A 23137-nucleotide genomic window follows, 5' to 3' on the forward strand; every position below is an offset into this window, starting at 1 on the left:
GGGATAAAGTCTTTAAAACTTTTCTAGTGATTAAGCAACTGTGTACATTCCAAACCACCTCATCTCATGTATAGTCAGCTCTGTATTTTCTCACAGAAACTCCAAGCAGGAGCTGAATGGGCCTATGGAAAGGTAGGAAGGGCACCAGGCAAACACTACCATTCAATGTCGTTACCTGGGCAGGTGAAAGAGAGGAGTCATTCTCTTCTCAGGGTGCCGGGATTCATCCTTTGGAGACACAGGTTTGGGGCACAAGTCCCAATACAGCAAAAATAAAAGCCATGCCCAGTTTTTGATCAGCACAACTCACTTGTGTTAAATGTGCCTTATATAAGAAGATCAGCAGCTGAGAATTGGAATTTTTTTCCTTTTTGGTTGCACTCACAGCATGTGGATGTTCCTGGGCCAGGGTCAAACCTATCCCATAGCAGCAACTTAGGCCACTGCAATGCTGGATCCTTAACCCACTGTGCCAAAAGGGAACTCCTTTCCTTGGGGGCAGGGGAATATTTTGATTACTTTCCTTTGGGATTCACTGAGGTATAGTCACTATAAAGTTATGCGACCAACACAAACATCCTGTGTGTATAAAGTGAATCAAATCAAAACGCTTCCAAAACGAAACCAGGTTTTTGGCACACACCCCACCTGCACCATCCAGATATTCCAACCAGCCACCCTACTACCTTTGGGCCTGTTTTTGAAAAGACAGGCTCTTCAGGAAACCCACTGCTCCCCACAGCCCTCGCTGTAACTACCAGGAGCTTCAAATCAGAAGCTGACAGTAGTGGAAGAAACTGGCATAAAATAAAAAACTCTGCAGATGCCTCAATGTTTCATTAACCAGTTTTACTTATTATTCTGAGGAGACTGAAGTTATTGGGGAGGAATGAGTGTTTCAAAGTTTCGGAGCATAAAATTGAACAGACTGAAAGAAGAATCTGTGGGCTTGAGTGGAACGAAGGTCCTCTCCGAACTACTGGGCAGGAGACTCATGCTTGGATCCCCTCTGCTTCCCACCTCAACCTTGAAATGGCAGAACAGGGAGCCTCAGCAAATGGGCTACACGTACCCCCTGGTCCAAGGTCTGTGCTCTTGGGGGTGGGGCTCCTCATGGCACCCGACCCCATGCACAGGTTAGAAACTCTTGCTAACAGGCATGCAGGAAGCACAATGCCTAGCCTCAGCCCATTACCGAAGGCGGGTTGCAGGTGCGCAGGGCAAGCTCTGCTGACTGCCTGCTCAGGCCCTGAGTCAGGGCTGCAGGCTATTGGGCCAGTGATCCAAGTGGGCCCGTGCTCTACCCACAAGAAATGCTCTCTTGGCTGGCCAGGAGCAACTTGGCAGATCCAGTCCTCACCCTCTAGGTTGGTAACTTCAACTTGTGTGTGTGTTTTCACACACCCAGTTGTGCAATGGAGAAAAGGCAAAGCATTGCTCTCTCACCTTAGCCAGGAAAGAAGCCAGACTGTGGCTGCTGTGGTGACAATGAAACACCCAAAACCTTCTGGCAGGCCAGCAACCAGGTAAGTGCCTGGCAGCTGATGGCACCTGACTCCAGGCCATTCCCCGGCACCACCGGCTCAACAAGCCTACTGCATGCACAGGAAGGGATGCTGGGGCCATACAGATGTCAAATACCACAAGTGGTCTGGGTAACCATTTCACTCAGCTTCAAAGCACAAAACGAAGCAGCCTGTCCCAGCCTCCTCAACAGCCAGGGTTGGCTTGTCGGCTCTAGATAAAGAACTCTGGCAGAAAAAATTTTATTACCTCATTCTACCCCATCCTTAACAAGGGCCCCATTATATCTCAGGGTTTTCGAATTCCTTCACTAAAAGCCACTCACAGCCATTTCCTGGGCAGGGAAAAGAATGCCAAGGGAAACACGCCCAGAATCTGGGCAGCCCAATTTCACAGGAATTAATAACGGAGGATCTGTATTTTCAGAGACTGGCCTTGTCAAAGGGGTGACCTTTGGGACATTCTTCTAACTCACTCTTCTCTGGTTTTTCATTTCTCTCCCCAGTCCTTGATGGGTGCCAGGTAAGCGGTCGAAAACAAATCTTGCTCAAGTATGAATTGGTGAAAACTCATTATTTTTTCCTAATAGCTCTGTGTGTTATCCTTTTCTTTCTTTCTTGGGCCACACCTGCGGCATATGGAAGTACCCAGGCTGGGGGTCGAATCAGAGCTTCAGCAGCTGGCCTACACCACAGCAACGGTGGATTGGAGCCACATCGGCAATCTACACTGCAGCTTGAACCAACGCAGGATCATTAACCAACTGAGCAAGGCCAGGGATCGAATCGACATCTTCATGGATATTAGCTGTGTTCTTAACCGGCTGATCCACAGCAGGAACTCCTAGACCTTTTTTCTTTTTTTTTTTGGCTTTTTGGCTTTTCTGCGGCTGCTCCCGCAGCATATGGAGGTTCCCAGGCTAGGGGTCTAATTGGAGATGTAGCCACTGGCCTACACCACAGCCACGGCAACAAGGGATCTGAGCCGCGTCTGCAACCTACACCACAGCTCACAGCAACGCCAGATCCTTAACCCACTGAGCAAGGGCAGGGACCGAACCCGCAACCTCATGGTTCCTAGTCGGATTCGTTAACCATTGCACCACAACGGGATCTCCAGGCCTTTTTCCTACTTTTATTTTTAAACTTTAAAATTCATTTCTGACCAGCAATGCCTAATTTACCTATTAAACTAATTTTCTCCCATTAAAAAAAACTGTATAGTTAATGTATAGTTAAGCAATTCTCATGACACTTTCTTAAAGAAAAATCTCCCTACAGGAAAGGAGATGTTTGAGGGGACATGTCTAACAAGAATAACGACTGAATATGTAAAATGAAGGTGAAAAATATTTTCCTAGATAATTTCTCATTAATTTAGACCCTGTAATAATAATGAGTCTCAAAGAACATATTAGTGAGCCTGAATCATTTAGCGTGTAGGTCCCCAAATTAAAAATTTTCTAAATAAAATGACAACCTCATGAGGTCAAGGAGCCCTCAAGTATGATTTTATTAGGTCATGTTTACAACTGTTTATCATGCACCCAGCACAGAATTGTGGTACCAAGTGCAAGATATTTTATATTTTGTAAGCGCATTTAGATGACAAAAAATGAAAACGTATTACTAGATTGATACCCTGAAATCACTGTGGAAAGAAAGAGAACAGTACATTTTTTTTTTTTTTTTTTTTAGGGCTGCACCCACAGCATAGGAGTCCACTCAGAGCTACAGCTACCAGCTCACACCACAGCCACAGCAATGCTGGGTCCTTAACCCACTGGGCGAGGCCAGTGATCGAACCCTCAACCTAATGATCGGATTTGTATCCGCTGTGCCATGATGGGAACTCCAGTACACTCCTTTAGTAAGTCACTGAAGACAGTTTTTCTTGAACCTTTAACTCAAAAGTGCACAAATGACACACAAAAGTTTGTTTTGGTATAATTGATAATTATGGGAGTTCCTGTTGTGGCACAGCAGAAATGAATCCAACCAGTATCCATGAGGTTGTGGGTTCAATTCCTGGCCTTGCTCAGTGGGTTAAGATCCAGTGTTGCTGTGAGCTATGGTGTAGGTCGAAGACATGGCTCGGATCCCATGTTACTGTGGCTGTGGTGTAGGCTGGCTGCTGTAGCTCTGATTCAGCTCCTGCCTGGAAACCTCCATATGCCACCGGTGCGGCCCTAAGAAAAAAAAAAAAAGTAATAAAGTCAGCACCACCACCTAAAAATGTAGTCAGCCCAGAGCTTGAATCTGCTTCCTCTTCTCAAGTTCAAGTCCATTAATGCTCAAATGATAACCTCACTCCACGGAATATAAGAGAAAAGAAACAAAAACCACACCATGATTTATAGATCTTATCCAATCTTACTCAAAATACCTCGAGACTTACTGGTGAAGGAATATGCTTTCCTCATCAGACTGGGAACAAGAAAACAAGTCATACAAACAAGAAATGAAATGTTAAAACTTCTTGGGCAAAAGATCTCAATGTAGGAAATCCTAAGGAATCTATTAAAAAAAAAAGCTGCTATACTAGTATGTAAGTTTAGCATAGTTCCAGGATACAAGGCCAACAGATAAACATGCATTGTATTTCTATATACTAACAAGTCTAGAGAATAATAATTGGAAATTAAAATGGAAAAAAATACCATTCACGATGCCATCGAAACTATGTAAAAATAGGAGTTCCCACTGTGGTGCAACAAGATTGGCAGTGTCTCTGTTGAGCTGGGACACAGGTTCCATCCCTGGTGCAGCACAGTGGGTTAAGGATTCAGCATTGCTGCAGCTGCAACATAGGTTGCAACTAGGCTTGTATCTAATCCCTATATTTATATAGTTTAGATTATATTAAAAAATTCCATAAGAAAATCTCTTTGGGATCTTAAAGATTTCTTAGCTAGAATACAAAACACATGAACCATAAGAGAACAAAGTGATAAAATGGGCTTCACCAAAATGAGAAAATGCTCTTTGAAAGACACTGTTAAAAAAAATAATAATAATAATAAGGAGTTCCCGTCATGGCTCAGTGGTTAACGAATCCGACTAGGAACCATGAGGTTGCGGGTTCGATCCCTGCCCTTGCTCAGTGGGTTAACGATCCGGTGTTGCCGTGAGCTGTGGTGCAGGTTGCAGATGTGGCTCGGATCTCGAGTTGCTGTGGCTCTGGCATAGGCAGGTGGCTACGGCTCCAATTAGACCCCTAGCCTGGGAACCTCCATATGCCACAGGAGCGGCCCAAGAAATAGCAAAAAGACAAAAAAAAAAAAAAAAAAAAGGCAAGCCACAAACCGGGAGAAAATATTCACCATACATACCCATAACACACTTGTATCCAAAACATAGGAAGAATTCTTACAGCTCAACCCAATAAATAACTAAACAGAAATGTCGCCAAAAAAAGATATCCAAGGGAGTTCCCATCCTGGCTCAACTGTTAACGAACACTACCAGTATCCATGAGGACACAGGTTTGATTCCTGGCCTCACTCAGTGGGCTAAGGATCCGGTGGAACCATGAACTGTGGTTGCAGACATGGCTTGGATCCAGTGCTGCTATGGCTGTGGTGTAGGCTGGCAGCTGCAGCTCCGATTTGACCCCTAGCCTGGGAACTTCCATAAGCTGCAGGTGTGGCCCTAAAAAGACAAAAAAGAAAAAAACAAAAGATATCCAAATGGCCAACTGCATAGGAAAAGATGTCATGGAGGAAATGCAAATTAAAACCACAATGAGATATCACCATACACCCATCAGAACGGCTCAAATTTAAAACACTGACAATATCAAGTATCGGTGAGGACACAGAGCAAATGGAATTCTCATGCATCACTAACAGGTATGTAAAATCGTACACTGTGGAAAATAGTTCAGCAGTTTCATATAAAGCTAAACATAAACTGACCAGAAATCCCACAGCTAAATACTCACGTAAAATAAACAAAAACACATCCACAGAAAGACTTATACCTGAATATTGCTAATGGCTTTATTCATAACAGCCCTACACTGGAAACAATCTAACCCAAGGTCCATCTACTGGGAGAACAATCTAACCCAAGGTCCATCTACTGTGATATATCCAGAGTGAAATACTTCACGATAAAAAAACAAACTATAGGAGTTCCCGTCGTGGCACAGTGGTTAACGAATCTGACTAGGAACCATGAGGTTGCAGGTTCGATTCCTGCCCTTGCTCAGTGGGTTGGCGATCCGGCGTTGCCATGAGCTGTGGTGTAGGTTGCAGACGCAGCTCGGATCCCGTGTTGCTGTGGCTCTGGCGTAGGCTGGCAGCTGCAGCTCCGATTCGACCCCTAGCCTGGGAACCTCCATATGCCGCGGGAGCGGCCCAAGAAATGGCAAAAAGACAAAAAAAAAAGAAAAAAAAAAACAAACTATAGACACAGGCAGCAGCATGGATGTATTTCAAAATATGCTGAGTGACAGAAGTACACGAGTACATTCTGTATGGTTCCATTTATATGAAACTCGGAGGAAAGACAGATCTAAACCACAGTGATGGAAAACAGATCAGTGACAGACAGGACCAGGGAGTGTGGACGGACTGGGAAGTGGCGAAGGCACCCTTTTGGGGTGATGGAAATGTCCTCTATTCTGCTTATGGTGGTGGTTACATGGGTGTATACACTCATCAAAATGTACTGAATTGTAACCTTAAATGTGCATTTTGCTGCATGACATTTAGACGTTTAATTAAGCTGACTTTTAAAAAGACCAATAGAGAAGTCTTCACTCCAACATTTCCACAGACTTGGTTTCAACTCGTATTTTCTTTTTTCTTTTTAGGGCCCTACCTGCCGCGTGTGGAAGTTCCCAGGCCAGGGGTCCAATCAGAGCTGCAGCTGCCTGCCTACACCACAGCTCACAGCAACACTGGATCCTTAACCCAGATATCTTTAACTGAGTGAGGCCAAGGATTGAACCCACATCCTCACAGATGCTATGTTGGATTCTTAACCGGCTGAGCCACCATGGGAACTCCTTCAAAACTTTTTTTTTTTTGGTCTTTTCTCCATTTCTTGGGCAGTTCCTGTGGCATACGGAGGTTCCCAGGCTAGGGGTCGAATTGGAGCTGTAGCCGCCGGCCTACGCCAGAGCCACAGCAACGCAGGATCCGAGCTGCATCTGTAAACTAGACCACAGCTCACGGCAATGCTGGATCCTTAACCCACTGAGCAAGACCAGGGACTGAACCCACAACGTCATGGCTCCTAGTCGGATTCATTAACCACTGAGCCACGATGGGAACTCCACTTCAACACTTAGTTTCAAATCACTTAATCAATTTTCTAATCTGCAAAATGGTGACACTCCCGAACTGTTCTGTTTTGGGAAATGTTGTATACAGTTGTTCATTATCTGTGGATCCCACGTTTGTGACTTCAACTTAATGGCTAAAATTTAACTCCAAAAGCAGTACTTGTGGTGTTTTTGTGGTCAGTTTTGAGCATGTAACACATATGGACCAAGGAGCAGTTTTGAGTTGCTCCCACCTGAGGTCAAACGAACAATTCTGCTGGTTTCAGCTCTGATACTGTTAAAAGATGTCCTCTTTACTCTGTGTTCTTCACATTTTTGTGCTTTTCTGGGTGCTGCTGCTGTTTGAAACAGCCCCCAAGTGTAGTGCTGAAGTGCTGCCTCCTGTTCCTGAAGGCGAGGAGGCCGGGATGCAGCATCTGGAACAAACACGTGTGCCAAGACCAGCTTTGTTCAGTCATGAGTTACAGTGCTGTTCGTCTCTGAATTTCAGGTTAATGAATCAACAATATATATTAAAGGTTCTTCAAACAAAAACACACATAATACAAGGTTATGTACTGATCCGGTGAAGAAAATGTGACCGGAGGCTCACAGGAACTTAACTCTGAATTTCCTCTAGCGGCAGTGCTTGGGTAGCTGCTAGTTCAGTTGCAGATACTTTAAAACAGAATTACTACGAATAACACAAATCCCCCGTATATATCGCCCTAGTTCTTTCTTCCTTCCTTTGGTGAAATGGCTTTGAGTTTTCACCATCTTGACTACCGCTGACTGGTTATCTCCAAAATGCATCAATTTTGTTGGATATATGGTCTGACTGCATAGAACGTGGCAGGCCTCTCTCCCTTCTTGATATGGATAGTTCAGTTGTGGGGCTATATTCTTGGCTGTCTTTAATTTTCAAAAATCTCACAGCTTTCCTACAAACTGCTGTCAACTTAAGCCAACTGATTTCTTCCACCTTTTGGGTCTGTTATTTTCTTTAGATATAGCACTGTTTCTTTCCTAAATATTGGAAAATACAGAATTTCTCTTTGGGGGCCAGTCAAGCTTTTGGTGAGTGGTACTATTTCTAAAGCTCTCCCCAAGGCATCTGAGATGTCTGTCTGCTCTGCGCAATAGAGGCTCTGATGAGCCTAATTCATGCCATCTCTTCCTGTCAACTTTGCTATACATCAACTGCTAATGTTTTTGAACGTTGAAAACTGGAAAAAAAATTTAAAAGTTGAATCTTCTAAAGTTCCCTCTGGGGTCAATTCCACGCCAATCATTCAGAAGTTTCTTATTTGCTATCCTGGATCACTGTTATCTAGTTAGTTCAGTTTCCCTTTTGTTTTTCGGACAAGGAAAGTATAGTTTAATAAAACTCAAAGAGAAAGATGATTTTCTTTAAAAAGCCACTTATTTCCTCTAAACAGAAAAATGCATATGAAAAAAAAAAATCTGTGGTGAAGATCAGAACATTGTGATAAATCCTGAAGGACTTGGCCAGTGTTTGTGTGCTCACCCTCTTCCGATGGCCTGTGATTATACTACAATAAGCCCTACGCTGCCAAAGACAGGGTAAGAAAAAAACACACATTTTGGATTTATAGAAAAGTATTTAATACACATTACCAAAGAGTGTAGGATTAAAGTCAGGTCTCACAATGAATCATATTTTCAATGCAAACATATAAGTCCCCTTTACAGCCTACCTGCCCCTTTTCATTCCTGAATATTCTAGTAACACACACAAACACACACACAGCACCCCCAGTGAAAGCTCCCCAACACTCAGAGTAACCAAGAAGGAACTCGATTATATTTTTTAATTATTTAAAATTTAAAAATCATATTTAAAAACGCAGGGCACCTAGATTCAGCTCATGCATCCACCTTTAGAGGAACGTTGCTACTACATGACTTACACCTGACGTATCAGTGACTGTGGCTCTGACAACACCGTGGTGCAAACAAGAGTATGGCTCTTGCATGGGAAGGAGCTCTTCGAAGATCAACTTGGAGTTCCATTTCCAGGCAGCTGCTTGGTTGTGACTTATATTTCAGATCCACAGCTCTGTTTTAAGTTTATGGGCAAATACATCTACTCTAAAGGAGGCATTAAAATATCAGTTTCAAGTGCTTTTGGTGATTTTCGAGAATTTAAACACTTTATTCTCTTGTTCGTTAAAAAAAAAAAAAAACGCAAACAATAACACTTCCCGGGAAATGAAATATTCTTAAAATATAGCCGTTAGGGGAAACACAAACCCAGCACCTTCTACATAGAGCAGAATTCAATGAAATCCAAGGCATGAGAAATTTATTTCTTTCTTTTTTATTTATTTATTTATTTATTTTTTGCCTTTTTGTTGTTGTTGTTGTTATTGTTGTTGTTGTGGTTGCTATTTCTTGGGCCGCTCCCGCAGCATATGGAGGTTCCCAGGCTAGGGGTTGAATCGGAGCTGTAGCCACCGGCCTACGCCAGAGCCACAGCAACTCGGGATCCGAGCAGCGTCTGCAACCTACACCACAGCTCATGGCAACGCCGGATCATTAACCCACTGAGCAAGGGCAGGGACGGAACCCGCAACCTCATGGTTCCTAGTCGGATTCGTTAACCACTGCGCCACGACGGGAACTCCAGAAATTTATTTCTGTGTCTTGAAAGCCTAAATCAACAATCCCCCACAACCCCCTCCCCTTAAGTGTTATGCTTCTACTATAATACCATCTTAGGGGAAACAAATTATTTCCAGCTCTAGTTCAAATCTCAATATAATAATCCACCAATTTACCCAATCTTTAGGTGACATTCACTTGGATCAAATGGTACTTGGAAAATCACATGGCGTGGGCAGAGGATTCGCCTAAGTGGAATTTTTTGATGGTAATCTGCATGAGTTTTGACCTATCATTTCATTTCACTTATTTATTCATTCATTTTTGCTTTTTTCAGGGCTGCACCTGTGGCATATGGAAATTCCCAGGCTACAGGTCAAACCAGAGCTACAGCTGCCGGCGACGCCACAGCAACTCCAGATTTGAGCCTCGTCTGTGACCTACACCACAGCTCATGGCAACACAGGATCCTTTTCACTCACTGAGTTGTGCTGTGGGTTGAATCCGCATCCTCATGGATACTAGTTGGGTTCATTACCACTGAGCCACAATGGGAACTGCAAACCCCCTTTTTTAAACAATTCAGAAAACATTTATTAAATTCCTGGTATTCACAATTTTAAAAATCTCTCCATCCACCCTACGTACACTGAGCACTAATAAGGCAGCACTGGTTTGGCACCTGGAAATCAAACCACACTAAAATACAGAAGACAGCAGGTGACACAGATAAACAAACCCATCACAATAAGTTTCCTGCCAGATCAACATTCAAAATACAGCAAAGATTTGGAGGAAGGGGTGGTGACTGTGCCCAGGGGCACTGGGCAGGCATCATGGAGAAGACAAGCTGCTTGTTTGCTGTTTTACTTTTCATCACATTTTACAACAAATGCGAAAACAGAGATGGGTGTAAGCCTCCATATACCTGTGACCCAGTTTTAACAATTAGTAGCTCCGCCATTTTTGATCCATCGACACCCCATGCGCTGCCCTGCGTCCCTTCATTCTGTTTTGAAGGCCAATCCTAGACATTTTGATCATTTCATGCATAAACACTGAGCTGCATTTGAAGAAGGACCTGGAAAGGATCTTTCAGGAGTGACATCCTCCTCATCATCTATTTTTCTGCCGGTGACCTTACCAGAGCTATACACCCAGACTCCTGCAGGTGACTCCAAAGCCTGGGCTGGTTCAGGGCAAAGACCCAAAACTTTACGGGCGCCTTGGAGTTGGCTGAAGAACAAGATGGAGCCAACCAGTGAAATCCCATCCTGCCTTATCTGGAATGCTGACTGTGTTCTTTTGGCCCATGGTCCTCACAAAATTACTAATTCTTTAGAAGCTTATTGAGCACTGAATGTTTGTACAAAATGATGGCTACATTCCACATTCCCACTGCCCTTGGCGACCTCCACGGGAATAGGAACCTCAGACTGCACGGGGCTTGCCCTGCAGGCTGAGCTGCCCCAGAGTTGCTTTCTGTCACCACCTCGATCCTCCCTGGGTGGGGCGCCTGGTGCATCCGATCGTCTGGCCTGCCTGCCTCCCACCCCTTCAGGGTTCCCTCTCAACATCCAGTCCAGAACCTTATCCTGATGCCCTCTCCTGCACAGTTCCACCTGTTCCTTTGAGGCCCGCCGCCGCTCTCCATCTCTGCCATCACCCTTCTGTCCAGGCCACCGTTCCCTTCCCTCAAGTGTTGATATTTGAGCACCGTCCTGAATTTAGCACCCCCGGCCCCCGCCTCATTCTCCAAGCAACAGCTGAGTGATCTTTTCAAAACTGCCTCTCGTGGTTCCCAACAACTACACGATCGAGATCCGCGTCCTCACCATAGCCAAGGAGGCCCTGCAAAGTTAAGGCCTGCTGCTTGCTTCTCCAGTCTCAACTGTGACACCTCCTCCTTGGCCTGCAACCCAAACGCTCTTCTCAGGATCCGCTTCCTCGGGTCCCTGTGCTCACAAACACTGAAAGTCACACCTGCGGCGCCCTTGTGTGCCTGAGCCATTCACATGAGTCCACGCCACTGTGGACCCTGAGGACAGGCACCTCACCCGCGGTCACACAACTGGCAAGCAGAAGAGCTGAGACTAAGGCTCCAGGGGCCACAGGCATAACCCCAAGTCCCAGCTGCCCATCACCCTCCATCGCCGCAGAGATCCCCAAGGTATAACTCTTGATATGTGTAATGAAGCATACCTGCCAATGCCAAATGCCACAGGAGTCTCCTCGTGGGATGCTTCTGTTTTCCAGTTGGGCTTCATGCCTTCTCACATTTTGCATGTGTTTTGGTTAGAGGTTTCAAAGTTTAAGTCATATTTAAATAAAGCCATATTTGAAAATGATGAGATTTTAGGTATTTCCATTACAGAGCTCCACAAGACTATAAGGGCACAGTCATACAATATGAACTGAAATGCCAAGTGCATCAAGGACTTGATTTTGAAGAACAAAATAGAGGTAACAGTAGCACCAAGAGAAGGAATCTGGCTTTTGTATCAATACAGCAAGACTATGTCAAGGGCGATGGTCATAATTTTCTAGATGGCAAAAAGTTGTATTATTTGTACACTTTTGAGTGCTCAAAGATACACTTCATGCTCATATCGTCCAACCTTCCTCATTTGACAGGTGAGGAAACTGAAGCCCCAAATTTAGGCAAGTTACCTGAGCCAAATTCATTCCTTTGCCTCTGGGTGTTCATATAAATACCAGAATCTTATTGTGAGTGAGACACCACACTGCGTACTCTGTAACCCAAGAGAGAAACACAGCTCTCAATCTGCCTTCCAGTTTTGGGGCATCAGCAGTGAGAACAGGGAAGACAACTGTATCTGGATTTTCCACTTAAAGGTCAATGTAAAAGCTGATGTTAAACCAACACAACAAAGGAAGCAGGCAAAGTTGTAGGCTGTTACGAACACGTATTCATTCTGTGTCAATCAGGAACATGGGCAATTCAGAGCCAATACTCGGCTTTTCCAGAACCACAAGAAGAAACGTAGGCTGTGGGTACCTGTTTGAAGTCAGGGCTATTTAAGGCTATTCAGAAATTTGGCATGTTCTTCTCCTCTTGGTAACAGGGTCTCTCCTCCTATCTTTGGACCTGTCTTTTCCTAGAAAAACAGAAAGTTTAATAAGAAATGGGTCAACATCATTTGTACCAGCCACTGGAATCAATCACTTTGCAAAGGACGTACCTTTAACATTCCATCCCGTTCCCATTTGAAGAGGCCACAATTACTGAAACAGAAAAGATAGGCTTTACTCAGAGATGAGGTTACGAGACACACCCATGAAGATAACAGTGCTCCCTGCACTTGGGGGAAGACCTCCCCCATTTAAGCAGACGCTGACCAAGGTGACATTCGTATTACAGGCTATGATATATTACTACCGAAAATTACACACTCCAGTCATTTGAGAAATGGTCTTCAACTCTGTAACAAGCTAGATACCTCAGAGAAGGCATTTCAAATGGTATTATAACAGGGCTGCACACACTAGAGGTGACGAGCAAGCTTGGTTTCTATCGATGGTCCCTGGGATGACCCTAGGATGGAGGAAGCTAGTTGATGGCCACCTGCAGCCTATGGCTTTGCCTCTTCCTCTTTTCTGGAACCGAATGGTTGTGATAAGAAAGGATGACTCTTCCTTCTGGTCTGGACAATCCTTCCATCTTTTTCACTAGTGAGAACAGGGAAGACAGAGATATCTTGATTTTCCACTTAAAGGCCAATGTGAAATTTGGTATTAGGGAACTATATGTAGTCACTTATGATGGAGCATGATAATGTGAGAAAAAAGAATGCATACATGTATATATAACTGGGCCCCTTTGCTGTACAGTAGAAAATTGACAGAACACTGTAAACCAGCTATAATGGAAAAAATAAAAATCATTATAAGATTAACAAAAAAATTTGGTATTAAACCAACACAACAGGAAGGAAATCCTTTCATAACCCCAATTTTTGTTGTTGTTGTTGTTATTGTTTTTATCTTTTTTGGCCACCCTGGAGCATACGCAGTTCCCAGGCCAGGGATCAGATCTGAGCCACAGTTGCGACCTACACAGCAGCTGTGGCAACGCCAGCCTTAACCCACTGTACCAGGCTGGGGAATCAAACCTGAGTCCCAGCACTCCCAAGACGTCACGGATCCCATTACACCACACGAGAAACTCCTCATAACCCAAATGTTTTTACTCTATTATTAGCCAAAGGATATATTTGTTCTCATTGTTTCACAGGGTAGAGCAGCCCAAGTCTGAGCAGGCACGGGGACACTATGGAGAAAGCTGATTTTCTACAACATTTACTCCGGGAAAGAGAGAAGCAGGATAGAAATACATCAGCTGTCAGAGGGCTTAACCCCAAGCCTCTCCACCACCGTCTCCATCTAGAAACCACTTCAGCATCTACTGAGAACCTGTGCCTGTGCAGCCTACTACAAGATCAATGATGACATTTCAACACAATGTCCTCCCTGCCACAGGTTTCATAAAGTTTTTTTTTTTTTTTTATCACAGCCATGCTCACTTGTCTGTTAGTTACCTATGGCTGCCACAACAGCAAAGTTGAAGGGTTGTAAAACAGACTGTAGGGTCTATGAAGCCTAATATATTTACTCCCCAGCCTCTTAGAGAAAAACTTTGCCCATTTCTGCTCTAGAACAGTAACTGATGAGAGAGACCAGAGAAAGCCGATCATCTTTTTTTTTTCTTCCCCCTCCTTTTTAGGGCTGCACCTATGGCATATGAAAGTTCCCAGTCCAGGAGTCAAATCAGAGCTACAGCTGCCGGCCTGCACCATAGCCACAGCAATGCGGGATCCAAGCCCAGTCTGTGACCTACACCACAGCTCACAGCAATCCTGGATCCCTGACCCACTAAGCGAGACCAGGGATGGGCCCCACGATCTCAGGGATACTAGTCAGATTGTTTCCACTGTACCACAACAGGAACTCCCAAAGCTGATCGTCTTAACAAAAATAACAGTGCCACTTGGAGGCTGAAAGAAATCATGTTCTTCCATTTGAGCTGTACTTACTGCTTATCCTCTAGGACGTATTTCTCTGATACTCAAATGTTTTTTGTTTTTGTTTTCCGTCTTTTTGTCTTTCTAGGGCCATACCCACAACATAGGGAGGTTCCCAGGCTAGGGGTCCAATCGCACCTATAGCTGCCAGCCTACACCACAGCCACAGCAATGCCAGATCCGAGCCATATCTGCGACCTACACCACAGCTCACTGCATTGCCGGATCCTTAACCCACTGTGTGAGGCCAGGGTTCGAACCCTTGTCCTCATGGATGCTAGTCAGATTCATTATCCGATGAGCCATGACGGGAACTCCTCTGATGCTCAAATGTTTTTATATAAGCTCTCGCTGTTATAATATTTTGGAGAGAAGTCAAGCATCAATACACAAGGAGCTACTTAAAACAATTCTAGACTATAAAACATTTCACAAACCAGCTGCTGACAAGGTGATGCTTCCCCACCCCAAATCAGCTTTGGAGAAACTTGAAGCCTGGGCTCCAGGAAACAAACAACAATCTAAATGAAGTAAGTGAACAGAAAGGCAGGGAGACTATCCTGGTGAGACATTCTTGGGAAGACTGACTAAAAGGTGACCTTGAAATTGCCTCAAATTCCAAAGGACCAACATCACAGAAGTTATATCCTTCAAGAGTAATAGAATAAAGTTGGAAATTAATTAACAAAAAAGATAAAGTCAACCCCATCTATTTGGAAATTAAACATTACTAACTCTTGGGTCAAAAAGGAAATCACCCAGGTCATTAAGAAATACTTTTGATGGAGTATCTATCGTGGCTCAGTGGTTAACGAACCCGACTGGTATCCATGAGGACGCAGGTTTGATTCCTGGCCTTGTGCAGTGGGTTAAGGATCCCTTGTTGCATGAGCGGTGGTGTAGGCCACAGACGCGGCTGGGACCCCGAGTTGCTGTGGCTGTGGCATAGGCCGGCAACTGCAGTTCTGACTCAACCCCTAGCCTGGGAACCTCCATATGCAACAGGTGCAGCCCTAAAAAGCCAAAAAAAAAAAAAGCAATACTTTTGACTATGTCAGACTTTGTGGCACTATTCAGAAATAAGCAGCTTTAGATAGATTTATGAGGTAAGAAAGGATGCAAACTGGAGTTCTGGTCATGGCTCAGTGGTTAACAAACCCAACTAGAATCTATGAGGACGTGGATTCAATCCCTGGTCTCGCTCAGTGGGTTAAGGATCCAACATTGCCATGAGCTGTGGTGTAAGTCACAGACAAGGCTCGGACCCCAAGTTGCTGTGGCTGTGACGTAGGCTGGCAACTGTAGCTCCGATTCAACCCCCTAGCCTGGGAACCTCCATATGCCTCGAGTGCAGCCCTAAAAAGACAAAAGACAGAGAAAAAAAAAAGAAAGGTTACAAACTAATTGTGTTTAAGCTTTAATTGAAAAGGTACACAAAAGGGTAAAAAGTAAACCCAAAAAAAATAAGGGCAGAAAAATAAGTGCAGAAATCAATAGAATAGAAAGAAAATCAATAAACATTTAGAAAACCGAAAGAGGATTTTCTAAAAAAGGTTAACAAAACAAAGAGTCCTCTGTCAACACTGATCTTGAAAAAGAGAAGAAAAAAAATAACAAAACAGGAGTTCCCGTTGTGGCGCAGTGGTTAACGAATCCGACTAGGAACCATGAGGTTGCGGGTTCGGTCCCTGCCCTTGCTCAGTGGGTTAACGATCCGGCGTTGCCGTGAGCTGTGGTGTAGGTTGCAGACGCGGCTCGGATCCCGCGTTGCTGTGGCTCTGGCGTAGGCCGGTGGCTACAGCTCTGATTCGACCCCTAGCCTGGGAACCTCCATATGCCGTGGGAGCGGCCCAAGAAATAGCAAAAAAAAACCAAAACAAAACATAGTAAATGCCTATTAATAAAAAATAGCAAGTAATGGATTGAAAAAGTATATTAGGGACAACTAAATGTTAATAAATTTGAAAATCTAAATGAAGCAGATTCTTAGAAAAATATAAAATGCTGAAACTGGTAGAAGACCATGAAATTGAAATGGTAATCAGCAAAAAAGCCAATCAATCAATGGAAAAATGGGCAAAAGACCTGAATAGACATTTCTCCAAAGAAGATATACAGATGGCCAACAAACACATGAAAAAATGCTCAACATCGCTGGTTATAAGAGAAATGCAAATCAAAACTACCATGAGATACCACCTCACACCAGTCAGAATGGCCATCATTAATAAATCCACAAATAACAAGTGCTGGAGGGGCTGTGGAGAAAAGGGAACCCTCCTCCACTGTTGGTGGGAATGTAAACTGGTACAGCCACTATGGAGAACAGTTTGGAGATACCTTAGAAATCTATACATAGAACTTCCATATGACCCCGCAATCTCACTCTTGGGCATCTATCCGGACAAAACTCTACTTAAAAGAGACACGTGCACCCGCATGTTCATTGCAGCACTATTCACAATAGCCAGGACATGGAAACAACCCAAATGTCCATCGACAGATGATTGGATTCAGAAGAGGTGGTATATATACACAATGGAGTACTACTCAGCCATAAAAAAGAATGACATAATGCCATTTGCAGCAACATGGATGGAACTAGAGAATCTCCTACTGAGTGAAATGAGCCAGAAAGACAAAGACAAATACCATATGATATCACTTATAACTGGAATCTAATATCCAGCACAAATGAACATCTCCTCAGAAAAGAAAATCATGGACTTGGAGAAGAGACTTGTGGCTGCCTGATGGGAGGGGGAGGGAGTGGGAGGGATCGGGAGCTTGGGCTTATCAGACACAACTTAGAATAGATTTACAAGGAGATCCTGCTGAATAGCATTGAGAACTTTGTCTAGATACTCATGTTGCAACAGAAGAAAGGGTGGGGGAAAAAATGTAATTGTAATGTATACATGTAAGGATAACCTGACCCCCTTGCTGTACAGTGGGAAAATAAAAAAAAATTAAAAAAAAAAAAAAGAAATGGTAATCAAAGCCACCCCTTCCCCCCAAAAAACAAGGTCTAAATAATTTTATAGCTGAGATTTACTAAACTTTCAAGCAATAATTACTATTTAATATAAATTATTTCAGGAAGCTGCCCAATCCACTTGATAAGGCTCATATAATCTTGGTTCCAAAATCAGGTAAGTCTATATAAGAGGAAAAAAGTCTAATTTACTTATGAATGTATGAATAGATATAAAAATCACTTATAAAATATTAGCTAATTGACTATAACAGTGTACAAAATTAAAACATCATCAAGATAAGTAGGGTTTATCCAAGGAATACAAGGGAAGTTCAACTTCAGAAAAATTGAACCATGTAACACACTACAGTGATAAAGGAAAATAAAACCACACTGAAGAAAAGACATCTGACCACGTGCACAGTGAGTGAGGAAGGCACTAGAGAAACATATGAATGAGGAAGGAACTGAACGGACCAAGGACGATGTTCAACAAACAGCTGTGTAATCGTCCTCCCCAAACTCCACAGGGATTGTTCACACTGTTCTGCATGAATCATGCCCCAGAGGAGTCAAACCCAGTAGTTCTGCCCCTGTATCTGAAATTTCCCCCAGAGTAAAAGCGCAAAGTCCCTTAAAACACATGTACTCACATATTTTAAAAATTTGAACAATTAACTCCTTATAGTGAAGAAAAAAATTCCCTACCTGAGCCTCCTACAAACACATATTCACCCAAGCCCCATTCATCTATCCAACCAGCATTTCTGACAACCTACTATGTGCTGGGCACTAGATTAAGTACTGGGGATACAGCCGTGAAAGGGGCAGGGGCTCTTCCTCCGAGAGCGTTTGGGGATCCTCAGGTTGTAAGAGGTTGCAGAACAAGCTGACCTTTCTGAGATCGAGGACTGTCCAGAGATCCTGGGAACAAGAACATCACCCAGGAATTGGAACAAGGTTCAGGAAGGCTGGATGGGACCAAGAACCCCAGCAATCCTACCTGCAGTGCTTCTGGGGGAGCCTGTCCAGGGAGATACTTCGGTTTCCACAGGGACACTTGAAAAACCTCTTCACACCGTCATGCCAGTGGTAGTCGTGCTGCTCGCTGACACAGGTCTCCAGGGGCTTGAAGTGGGTGTAGGCACACTGCATAAAACGAGCAGAAGGCACACATCAGGTCAAGAGCACGGAAGGAGAAACAGGCCAAGAGCCACAAGGGCCTCCTGTTCCTGAGAATAGGAGGCCAGCTGCCGGTGGAGCTGCCATCTTATCTTCTAGCTGCAGTGATCTGTGTGATCTCCTAGCTTTCCCCCTCCTGACATCACTTTTTCTCATGTTGGCCCCAACTTCTGGTCAGGCACGAACTACACAATAACCACTTGCGACCTCAAGACAACAGCAAGGGTGAAGGAAGAAAAGGACTGGAAACCTCTAAATAGCTTTGGTTAGTCTATCCTGTATCTGCTGTAGTCCCAGATTATAAAATAGATTATAGGCAGGGGGTTTATTTAGGAAGGCTGATGAGCTGTTCTTTCTCATTTTTCTCTTACCAGGCCTATGAAAAGGATAGAGCTTATCACTCCTATTACATAAGCAGTAAAACCAAGACAGATATTAAGTAATTTAATATTCTTCCTCAAAAGGACTGAAAAGAATAAGAAATGGTGGGAAAAGGTTCAAACAGGGCCAGGACAGTGCAATATAATTTCTGGTAACCTTCCTGAGTCTGGATAAACAACTCTCAGCCTTGGCAACCTCAGAGAGGGTAGAGCAGAGTGGTCACCCTGAACAATCCCCCCAAGATTTGCACTCCGCACTCCCTGGAACCTAGGAGTATGTTGTGTCACATGGCAAAGGGGAATTCAGGTTGCAGATGGAATTAAGTTTGCTAATTAGTTGATCATAAGACTGGGAAGTAATCCTGGATTGTTCAGGAAGGCCCAATGACTCACAAAGGTCATCAGAGTGGAAGTGGGACACAGGGAAGGAGGCTGGAGCAATATGATGAGAAGACTCAACTGGCTGCTGCTGTCTCTGATGAGGATGGGGCCATGAGCCACGGGATGCAGGTGAACTCTAAAAGCCGGGAAAAGCGAGGAGGCAGATTCTCCCCTGGAGACTCCAGAAGAAATGCATCCCTGCTGACACCTGGATTTTACCCCAGTGAGACCTACAGACTTTTTTTTTTTTTTTTTGCTTTTTAGGCTGCACCCACGGCATATAGAGGTTTCCAGGCTAGGGGTCGAATCAGAACGACAGACGCTGCTATGCCACAGCCATAGCAAAGCAGGATCCAAGCCTCACCTGCGACCTAGACCACAGCTCAAGGCAAGGCCTGATCCTTAACCCACTGAGTGGGGCCAGGGACCAAACCCAAAACCTCATGGTTCCTAGTCAGATTTGTTTCCAATGCGCCATGACGAGAACTCCCCTACACAGACTTCTGACCTACAGAACTCCAAAATAATAAATGTGTGTTGTTCTAAGTCACCCAGTTGATGGTCACTTGTTACAGAAGCAACAGGAAAAGTCTGTCCTAACACGGCCACGTGGTCTGAGTAAACACTGTCCTCCAAGGCAAGAGCTTTACTGATGCTCCAGGTCTTTCTCAAGGAAGCGCTACTTTGTGGTGGCACCACTCCCTAACGGTAAAGGAGAATCTAAGGTTTTATGCTTTGGTTTTTTTTGTTTTTTGGGATTCGTTTCTACTCAACCACGATGGGAACTCCTGTTTTTTGTTTTGTTTTGTTTTGGCCATGTCCTGAAATACTCAGAAGTTCCCAGGCCAGGGATCAAATCCACACCTCAGCAGTGACAATGCCAGATCCTTTAGCCACTAGCCCACCAGGGAACTCTGAGAATATAAGGTTTTAACTAGAATAAAGACAGAGAAAATTGTACTGGGTAAGCTCTTTCCCCTCTCATATATGTTCACAGGGCTGATTAGCTATGCAGGTATATTTAAAAGGAATGGTGTAGGTCACAGATGCGGCTTGGATCCCGTGTTGCTGTGGCTCTGGCATAGGCCGGCGGCTACAGCTCCAATTAGACCGCTAGCCTGGAAACCTCCATATGCCATGGGAGCAGCCCTAGAAAAGACAAAAAAATAAAAAAATAAAATAAAAGGAATGGTGGAATTCCTGCTGTGGAGCAGTGGGTTAAGAATTCAACTGCAAAAAAAAACAAAGAAAAAAAACTTAAAAAACATTGGTATAACCACTATGGAAAACAGTATGGAGATACCTCAGAAAACTATATATAGAACTACCATGTGACCCAGCAATCCCACTCTTGGGCATATATCCAGATAAAACTTTCCTTGAAAAAGATACATGCACCCATAGTTCATTGCAGCAATATTCACAATAGCCAAGACATGGAAATAACCTAAATATCCATTGACAGATGAATGGATTAAGAAGATGTGGTGTACACACACAATGGAATACTACTCAGCCATGAAGCAGAACAAAATAATGCCATTTGCAGCAACATGGATGGAAACAGAGACTCATACTAAGTGAAAAATAAGTCAGAAGAGAGAAAGACAAATACCGTATATCACTTATATCTGGAATCTAATGTACAGCACAAATAAATCTTTCCACAGAAAAGGATCTCATGGACTTGGAAAACAGACTTGTGGTTGCCAAGGGGTTGGGGAAGGGAGTGGGATGGACTGGGAATTTATGGTTAGTAGATTCAAACTGTTGCATTTGGAGTGGATAAGCAATGAGATCCTTCTGTATAGCACTGGGAACTATATCAAGTCACTTGGGATGAAGCATGATGAAGGATAATGTGAAAAGACAAAGAATGTATATATGTATGTGTGACTGGGTCGCTTTGCTGTAGAGTAGAAAACTGACAGAACACTGTAAACCAACTATATTGGAAAAAATTAAAATCATTACAAAAAAAAACAAAAAAAACACACAACTGTAGCAGCTTGGGTCACTAGAAGGTGCAGGTTCAATCCCTGGCCTGGTGCTCAAGTTGTTCAAACAAGGCCCCAGGGACTGGGAACTATGGACTAAGGATGTGCTCAAACTTGAGGAGGAGAGAGAGGAATACTCAAGCCCAAAGGTAAAGGGGGAAGGGGCTGGTCCACAGAACTGCGAGCTATGGCCAAATGAGGAACATCTCATCACAAAGGCACTGCCATGAGGGTCACAGGAAGCCAGGTCCTGGGCTATCACATGCCATTGAGTTTCCAGCCCAATGAAATGAACTTCGCAGGACTCCAGTCACAAGACACGGCCCCACGGCCCCCGAGTCTCCCCGCTGAGAGCCATCTCCTGCACTCACCGTCTTGCACGTCACCACTCGACATTTCACTTCCCGGATGTTTCTCATTTTTTCTTCCATTTGTTCTTTCTTCACCAGGGGCTCAAAATACTGCTCTTGTAGCTCAGCCTCAGCCTGGAATGACAAGACACCCAGAAGACCTCGTACCAGATCCAATATATATTCAGGCATCTGTTCAATAATAATCAAATCAGAACTGAAGAGACAAGCTAACTGTATGAGGACACGTGGTCGTGGCTCAATGAACTGCAAGCCAAAAAGATAGTTAACTAGAAACAAGCTCTTAATAGGCAAAAAGAGGGTATGAAAGTATCTGGTGATGTGTAAAACACTAAATATGAATTTAAACTATTGACATGATTAACAAAGTCATCAGGCCAAGTGTGCACCAAAAGCGAACTATTTCTTTTTTTAAAGAAATTTATTTATTTATTTTTGCATTTTAAGGCTGCACCTGAGGCACATGGAGGTTCCCAGGCTAGGGGTCTAATTGGAGCTTCAGCTGCCAGCCTACGCCACAGCCATAGCAACACCAGAGCCGAGCTATGTCTGCAACCTACACCACAGGTCATGGTTAACGCCTAATCCTTCACTCACTGAGCGAGGCCAGGGATCGAACCCGCCACCTCATGGTTCCTAGTCGGATTCTTTTCCGCTGCGCCCATGAAGGAACTCCCAAGGGAACTATTTCTACTGCTGCAATACAGACCCGGCTACAGAGGTGCCAGATGCCTCCCCAGTCCATTCGATATTCTCAAGACAAAGCACTTGGCAGGAGCAAGCCCTGCTTGTTTAGAACGATAGTGAGAAGGTAGAAGCGCAGAGAAATCTTTACTGTAGGATTTGGTCACAGTGCTGGAGCCAGCACAGCTACACAAGGCACAAGGCCAAGGTCTTTGGTGGCGACAAGAGCAAGGAGCTCTGCTGTAAGGTCTTTTCAGGGTCGGCCTGAGCACCTCTCCTGATTGAGTTTCCATTCCAGTAGAAAGAGATAACATATGACCATCTCCTTAGTCATTTGTTAATCAAAAGAAGGGCAGGAGTTCCCATTGTGGCTCAGTGAGTTAAGAATCTGACATAGTGTCCCTGAGGATTCCATCCCTGGCCTCACTCAGTGGGTTAAAGATCTGGCATTGCAGCAAGCTGAAGCTCCAATTCAATCCCCAGTCAGGCAATTTCCACATGCCACAGATACACCCTAAAAAAAAAAAAAAAAAAAAGTCAAAAGAAGGGCAGAGCGTTCAGGGTATTGGCATAAAATGGGGGAAACTTTGAAAATGTGTGGAAGCACTTTTTTTGTTATGTGACTGCTGTCCCTGCTACTGCAGAAACCAGGGATGCTACACCTTCAGTTATGTATAAAACAATCCCTCATACATCAAAGGAC

General features: G+C 44.1%; 1 protein-coding gene across 3 annotated transcripts in view; it reads right to left on the reverse strand.

Moving 5' to 3' along the window:
- Positions 1 to 9984: 9984 nt before the first annotated feature.
- MCM10 (minichromosome maintenance 10 replication initiation factor) overlaps positions 9985 to 23137 on the reverse strand; it is a 43664-nt gene continuing 30511 nt past the window's right edge. For all 3 annotated transcript variants that reach the window (XM_047755283.1, XM_047755281.1, XM_047755282.1), the window contains exons 17-20: positions 21751 to 21864; positions 18443 to 18588; positions 12624 to 12666; positions 9985 to 12539 (exon numbers count right to left, since the gene is read on the reverse strand). In XM_047755283.1, coding sequence (XP_047611239.1) covers positions 12456 to 12539; positions 12624 to 12666; positions 18443 to 18588; positions 21751 to 21864 — 387 coding nt within the window. In that variant the 3' untranslated portion in view covers positions 9985 to 12455. The remainder of the gene's footprint in view (positions 12540 to 12623; positions 12667 to 18442; positions 18589 to 21750; positions 21865 to 23137) is intronic.

The sequence above is a fragment of the Phacochoerus africanus genome, chromosome 12, assembly GCF_016906955.1.
Source record: "Phacochoerus africanus isolate WHEZ1 chromosome 12, ROS_Pafr_v1, whole genome shotgun sequence".
Classification (NCBI taxonomy): domain Eukaryota; kingdom Metazoa; phylum Chordata; class Mammalia; order Artiodactyla; family Suidae; genus Phacochoerus; species Phacochoerus africanus.